At 39.7% G+C, this 8,085-nt stretch overlaps 1 protein-coding gene across 1 annotated transcript in view; it reads right to left on the bottom strand.

Moving 5' to 3' along the window:
- Window positions 1–343: 343 nt before the first annotated feature.
- PDE11A (phosphodiesterase 11A) overlaps window positions 344–8,085 on the bottom strand; it is a 327,576-nt gene continuing 319,834 nt past the window's right edge. Inside the window, exon 20 of the mRNA XM_011356861.2 lies at window positions 344–3,885. Coding sequence (XP_011355163.1) covers window positions 3,730–3,885 — 156 coding nt within the window. The 3' untranslated portion in view covers window positions 344–3,729. The remainder of the gene's footprint in view (window positions 3,886–8,085) is intronic.

Below are 8,085 nucleotides of genomic sequence, written 5' to 3'. Positions count from 1 at the left end.
ATCTGTGATATGAGATAATCTAAAATTGTCCTTTATGAGATAAAAGAGTATATTTTTAAAAAATTGTACTGATGACCATATCTTTCATGATTACTAGAGGCAGGCTCAGACACATCTGTGGTAAGGTTTGTTTTTATATCTAACCCATATATGTAACTTTTATTTTGTCCTATAAGAAGATGATTTTTTTAGGTTTGTTCCTATTTTATTAGAGAAGAGTAAACAAGACAGTTATCTGGAAAAAGTTTTTAAAGTTAAATACTGCTTGGTCCTTTGGTATGGAAATGAACTGAGTAAAAGTCAGTGCTTTTATTTTACAGATGGAAAACCTGAGACCTGGAAAGTCCCAAAATAACAGGTCCAGCCAGTGGCGAAGCCAGGATGGAGCCCCAGTTCTACTGTGCACTGGATGGCACCCTTTACAGTTTGCCAAGCTGTCCCTACTGGCCAGGATTGCCAGCTACATTGTAGGGTATGCACATATTATCTACACACTGAATAAGAAGAGAATAAATAACATCTCTGAAAAAAAATAATGCATCTCATGGAGAAAGTAGGATGAAGTCATTTCAACCACGAATGCCAAGATACCTGAGGAACTAAACATAATCTGGTCAGTTGGAGGTTGTATAAGAAGGCTCACATTTTAAATGCCTTCCTCTAATTGGAAATCAACATTTATAATAAGGACTGGGAAATTTCTTCTTTCTCTGTTTTGGAAAAGCAGACTATATGGCTAACTACACATACCTCACATTCTTGGAAAATTATACATTATTTAAAAGGCATTAAAAATACCTCATATTCCCTCAAGAGTTCAACCTGTAACCCCCTGGGTTGTTGGCACAAGGGAGGCTGCCACCCTCCTTTTCCACAGCTATGGTCTCAGAGGAACAGACCCAACCCACAGCATTAGTCAGCAGTTTCTGAATTTTGACCCACAATAGGAAAGATATTTCGAGACAGGAAAAATAGATGGAGGCAATTACAAACAGCTGCTTGATTGATGGTTGACATTGTCAGGGCTCCACTGTATGGCAGATTGCAATGGTCTTGAACTCCCCTTGCTACCAGCGGATGTTGCTATTAGCAACCGTGCAGTGAAGCCAATAAAAAGGCAAGAAAATGAGAGGAAAACTCAACCTTAGTGGAAGCTGTAGGGTTTGTGCTATAAATTATGTTCCCCTTAGCAATATGCAGCATCAGTGTTCAGGGTAGCTGCCTGCAGTCTCCATTGGACTCTGGGTCTAGTTTTATCATAAAGCACATGCTTTAAAATTTTGCTCTAGATAGACTTGCATCCGTCTGTCTGAGCTATTTATTTATTTATTGTTAGGGAGGATAACAGATGTGGGTTCATCTCTGCCTCACATGGACTGATTTTCAATTCCCATTTGTGATATAAACATGATGTGGCACAATAGATAGAAGCACCTGCAAGGGCTCCAGAGCTTCAGACACATACCCAGGCTCTGTCCCTAACTCCACCCACCCTTTGTTCTTGACCTGAGGAGAAGAGACAGCCCAGCAGAAGCTATTTTCCTTTATAGCAGAGTGATTCAGAAAACTGGCTTAATAAAATCCATAAATCTGAACAACCTCCTCTTACCTGCTCTGCAGAGGCAATTTTTCCTGTACTCATTTTCTCCTCTAGTTTCTCCAGTCTTCCCTGCAGAGACGGCTGCAAAGGGTAGCTAAGAACATTATTTTTTAGGGCTCTGACTCCTTCCTTCTCTCTTTTGTCAAACCCTTCCCTGCTCAAGTATCTCTCTTTTCTAAGCAATTGATGACAGGATTCTGTACCCTCATCTTTTTGGTTAGAAGCGCCATTTTTCTTTGTTTGGATTGACTTTCACCTTTCCCTTGGCAGTTCTCTTACCACCTGCCCTGGTCCCTAGCTTGTCTTTATTGGTCATCTTTTGCTTCTCCTCCCCCTCCCTCTCCTCTTCCCTCTCCTTCTTTTATCCACCTTTTCCTGGTTTTAATTTTCTTTTATTTTATTCTTGCCACATAGACTCTTCCATACGAATGCCTGCTCTTCCCTCACTTCCATTTTGGTACCTTAATTTATCCATTCTTTAGACATTTCCTGAATGTCTGCTATGTGCCAGGAAAGTAATGTTCTTTGTGGAACTTGGCCCCTATTTCTTTAGTATTTGAGTAAACACACTGACCAGTGGCAACAAGAATGAAAAGATGGTTTGTAGATTTTACACTTTTTGGAGCTGGAATGGGCTTCAAGCTTCATCTGGTCCAAGGATTTTCAAACTTCTCGGAGCCCTTTTAAGGCCCACTATGTATGTAATGAAAGAAATGAGGATTTTCAGGGGTTTGGGATCCCCTAACCTACTTCAAATGGAGGACTTGGGCTTTTAGACGTTTTCTATATTGGGAATTCCTTGTAAGATATATTTGAACAAAGAGTTCTAATGTTAAAATGTGTTTAAAAATAATTTCCTAGTGTATTCTCATTTGACAAATGAGGAGATAGGCTGTGGGAAGTCAGGTGACTTGTCCAAAGTCATCCAGTCAATCATGGCAAAGCTAAGGTTATAAGTCTGGCTTTAGTTAGTGTGCTTTGGATATGGCATACTCTATCCTCAGTCTTAGGTAAAATGGAGAGCAAAGTAGCTTTCTAGTCATCGCATCCATTTACTATAGTTTACTTTTACCCATTATAAACCTGCTTTCAAGAGAATATTCATTCTCTGCCCAGGCCATTATTTCTTAACCTTTTAAGCATTATTTCATACACTTAAGCAAAAATCTAAAACTGGAGACTCTTGCATTTGGCTGTAGGTTGGTACTGATAGTAACATTAAATTTTATTTTAAAAAATTACTAAGATAACTCAAGATAGTCAGTGATCATTCTCCGTGGCTCTGTCGTGTCCTATGAAACGTCTTACTGTTGGAAATGGTTCCTAAGTGTTCATATGTCACTTGTGGTAAATCCAGCTATAGAGTTCCTATCATCCTTACTTTAATTAAAGTCTATTAATCTATTCCTTCTGGGAGTAGACTTGGTCTACAATGAAAGTCGAATTAAAAAACTGAAAAAGGGGACCACAATCTCAATGCCGTGTTAATGAACCTTGGGTAAACACCAACCAGAGATATTTGCTGTATTTCTACAATGGCCCTTTTCAGGGGAACAGTGTGAATGGTTGGTATTTGTAAGGATAATAGAGTTTATCTTTTAGGCAGGCAAGTCTAAAGGCTCTGAGCCATCATTAAGAAGCTTAGGATAAAAATAAAATACCTTATTGAGATTCTTGGGACAGTCTGGCACACAAGGGCAGTCAGGAGAGGATGCAAAGACAGGCATTGTTTGGCTTGTAACAAATCAAAGAGCCATATACAAAATGAAGCGGCGCGAGTGACACCTTTATGGTTCTGTGTTGCCTTGGCTTAGAATGAGAAGGGCTGGCTGTCCTCAGGTCCTGAATCTGCAGTGGTCCTCTGCCCAATGCCTTGTCTCAATCGCAGCCCATGTCTGTTCATCAGGGAAGTTGAGGACCCTGGAGTGTCCCTGTCCTACCTCTTCCTCTGTCTTTTCTGTGGTGCTCTCCTCTGCAGACCACAGTTCAGGTGAAAGCCCAGGCATGCTTCCAGTGCATCCTTGAGACTTTATGTCTGTCTGAGCTTAAAGGAACAAAGGATGATGTAGCTGGACCAAAGCTAGGCCTTTAAGACGCAGTCATTTTGCAGCAGCAGCTGACCTGGAGGGTTAGTTACTATCTGCTCCGGCCACCATGAAGCTGGCAGAGGAGGGTGAGGCAGCTGAGACTAGCAGCCTTTTCTGGTGCAGCTCTTCCCATTTACTTCTGTTTGCAGCCACCGAATCCACCATTGGCTTCAGTTTCACATTGACCTTCACCAGTGCCTAAAATAAAACAATAAAAAGGTGAGAGAGAGAGATGAACTGGAGTCACTGACATGATTTCCCAGCTTGTGAGAATGGAAACTAGCTGTAAGAAATGAAAATGATGATTATTTAGATAATCATGAGCTTTTTACCAGAAGTAAATATGCATTTAATACCATTGTTTTATATTAATAAAGCCTATATAGAAAATGAAAAAATAAGACAGGTAGCTGTGTACTGTTCGAGGGGGTGCCAGCCAATTAGATTATGATCCTGTTTAAATCCACATTAGATAAGATGGGAAACAAAATATCCAGCTCACATACATCTTACTGATATGAGTATTTTTGCCTGCCGTGGAGGCCTGCAGATCTCCATAGACCATGAGCTTAAATTTTTACAAAAATAAACCTACTATTTGCTCCACCATAGGTGACTCTGGGTGGACTTACCTGAATAAGAAAGGTCAAGTAAAATCTTGAAACAAGAGGAGGTGCTCTTTTTTAAAACTGAGGACTGGGGAGCTGTGCCAAATGTACAGATCGCCATGAGAACATGTATGGAAAGAGGCATGAGGAAAGAAAGAGTGTGGGAAGTGGGACTAGGGGTATGGGAGAGATGAGAGAAGAGGAAATGGAGGGTGTGGCCAGAGACGGACGGATCATGAGGCTAATGAAGCTCAGGATTCAAGGTCTCACAGGAGACCCTTCTAAATATTTTCTTTTGTACTTAATTTGTGTGTGTGTGTGTGTGTGTGTGTGTGTGTGTGTTTAAAGTCCCCTATCCCAAATGGTATAAACTTCTGGCCTCACAAAACTGGGATCACTCCTATAGTGGAACAAAGCAATGAATAAAACAAGGATGGTGGAGCTGTGAGGGTGTTAGTCCATGGAAAGGTGTAACACTTTATGTTCCTGCATATGCCTTGGGTCCGTGTTCTGTGGCCACAGATTATACTCCCAGCGCCGTCTAGATACCTCTCAGGTGTGTCCATTCACCACAAAGGGAATAAAACCATTGAGATTTCAACACAGCTCCTGAAAAGCCTTCTCCAAGCATGACTTGCAGCTAGGGGGTGGTCAAGAGCAAAGTCCTCCAACAGGAAGAATAGCTCTTCCAGCTGAGGATGGATTTCCCTAAGCATCACTGCAAACCACCTCTTTATCCCCTCAATCTTTCATTCCAGGTAGTTACAGGGATACAAGTAAAATGCAACTAGATGTAAATTAAGTGGGAGTTGAAAAGCTCAGACATGATCGGGTATCCTCCTGGAGAGCAATGAGTACTCCAGTCTGGCTGAGGTGGAGTCCCTTTACATCGGTGTCCCTTAAACAGAGCATATTCTTTCCCTTATAAGTGGTATTTATCACACCAGGCAACAAGCGACAACATGTAATTTTAAATCAGATGTATTATTAGTTACGGCATATGAAAATAAAACAGCAACATCATAACTCAGGCGGTGATCAAAATCCCCTTTATTTCCATGAGAAAAATGCAGGTACCTGTTTCTGTTCAATGCACAGTGCTTTTATTTAGACAATAGTGTGAGGTAGGAATGAATGCCATGGTTTTATTTAGTATAGTTTGGCGCTGGCTCCTCTTCATTCTGATCAAGGCTTTTAATTAAACCGACTACTATAATTCCTATGGAAATTAGTGTTTATGTTATTTTCCTGCTACAAAAGCATTTCTCTAGAACTTTTTTTTTTAATCCCAGGAGCACAAATTGGAATTTTTTTCTGCCTGAAATGTAATTAAAAACTCATTTGATTACTATATTTCTGGCTCTGTTTTACTTATTAAATTCCTGTAATCAGTTTTCTTTTATGAAGCTGCTGGGAAATGATCTCAAAAGCAACACATTTTTCTTTTCCTTGGCAGGTTCCTGAGTGTTTACTAAATTACATTCATAGCACCTGCCCATGATTCGAATTATTCCACCAATTTATTCTCTAAACCATTTAAGTTTATTTGGCTTAGCCCCACAAAAGAGACTTCTTTCCTTTCTCTAGCTCTTTATTCTCCCCCTTACTTCCTTTATGTTGAAAAAAATTTGTTAGAGGGGTACATATTTCTCGCAATTCCTTCTCTTTGTTTCATATTCTCCTCAAACACAGCATTGATATGCTAGAATATCGTTTCCCCTGTCAGGTGCTGGTTCTAGGCAAAGGTAGCAAAAATCTCATTCTGAAAAATTATTCTTACACTATAAACTTGTTATACAAATGCAGTTAACAAATGCAGAGAGAATATGGAACTATTAGAAAACAGATCATCCACAAACCTAAATTCCAAGGTTTATGGTGATTATGTGCAATGCGTCATCAGAAAGATAATTGCTCCCAGTATTTAGAAAGGTATATGTATTCCTAAAACACTTCTTATCAGCAGGTGACACTTGATGAGTTCTGTGCTAATGCTACTAGTTTCTATCTTGTTTGACTTGCTGTTCACTTAGTGAAAGAAAAGGGGACACTTCTCACTGTCGGCTCCTCTGCATATACATGTAGAGGGACTCTAAAGGTTATGTATGTGGGGCCATTGGTCCCGGGCTACTGGATCTCCTCTGTGGCATCCTTGTGGTGTGGCCATTCACAGTATTTAAACATATCCAGAGCCAGTGAACTCACTACCTCCCAGGGTCTGGTTTACTTTTTGTTCTGATTTTAAAATGTTGCTCCTTACACTGAGCTGAAATCTGTATTCCCATAAGTTCTACCTAACAGTTATAGTCCTTGGGGTGCTCTCCCTTTAAACCAGAATCTACTCAGGCAGTGTAGGACTGATGACTCATGTGCTGCTCCAAGTGTGGGTTAGGGTAGATACTGACCTAATGACCTGACTTGGGATGTGCTGCTTACTATCCCTTGGGGCAGCTGTATGGGTATCATTGGGGCTCCAAAGCTCCCTTCAGCTTCCTCCTGGCCCATCACAGACAAGACCTTGGATACCTGCTCCGCTAGCGGACACAGCCTTGGGCATCTAGGCATCCAGGTGTCTGAGGGCCCCCACTTCCTTCCTGATTCCATTCACACACCATTGTTGAGTCCACGCGTATTCCATACTTTATGTTTTGAAAAAGTAATATGTCACATAGTTCAATGGATACAAAGGGTACAAAAGGTACAGTAAAAAATTTCCCTTCACTCCCTGCACCAGACTCCTAGATTCTTTCCCTAGAGGCAACTTAGGGATCCTTCAAGAAACATTCTATTCATATGTCAGTAAGCATATATAAATGTATATAATGTATATATGCAGGTGTATATAATGTATGTGTATAATACATTATATGTATGTATATATGTACAATTAAGTTGATTCTCTCACTATTTTGGGTGTTTCTTTCAGAGAGGGAGTGAAAGCAAACCTTGTATAGCAACATCATTATGATGCTTGAGTGAGAACAAATATACTGTGTAGAAATTAGCATAAGGAATATATAGAGAGTAGAGGGACCAAATTCCAATTTTCTACTGTTATTTCACTGAGTTTTTCTTCTGCAGAGCTTAATCTGCTGTGAATCCCATCTACTATGGTTTTCCTCTCAAAAGTTGCAGTTTTCATTTGTAGAGGTTTGATTTGGGTCTTTTAAAAAAATATTTTCCGATCCATCTACCATATGATCCTGCAATCTCTCTACTGGGTATTTACCCCAAAGACTTAAAAAATCATATCCATAAAGATATTTGCACACCAATGTTCATAGCAGTATTATTCACAGTGGCCAGGACATGGAAGCAACCGAAATGTCCTATGTTAGATGATTGGCTAAAGAAGCTGTGGTACGTATATACAATGGAATATTACTCGGCCATAAGAAGAGATGAAATACTGCCATTTGTGACAACATGGATGGCTCTATTTTCTTGAACAGGTAAAATATAATAAATGTCTTGATATTTTCTCTATCAATTCTATAATTTGTATAATTTCTGCATCTTTATTGATTGATTTTTCTCATTAGTATGGGTAAAATTTTTTTGCTTCTTTGCATGCCTGGTAATTTCTTATTGGATATCAGACATTGGAAATTTTATATTATTGGGTGCTGATTTTTTTTGTTTATTTGTGTGCACATTTCTTTAAACATTTTTCAGTTTTGTTCTGGAATGAAGTTAAGTTACTTGGAAATAATTTGATCCTTTTCAGGCTCACTTTTGAGCTTTGCTAGGTGGGTCCAGAGTGGTCTTTAATCTAGGGCTAATTTGGGCC

The sequence above is a fragment of the Pteropus vampyrus genome, unplaced genomic scaffold, assembly GCF_000151845.1.
Source record: "Pteropus vampyrus isolate Shadow unplaced genomic scaffold, Pvam_2.0 Scaffold2, whole genome shotgun sequence".
Taxonomy (NCBI): Eukaryota; Metazoa; Chordata; class Mammalia; order Chiroptera; family Pteropodidae; genus Pteropus; species Pteropus vampyrus.
The sequence above is the reverse complement of the archived record's forward strand: the minus strand, read 5'-3'. Positions and strand labels throughout refer to the sequence as shown.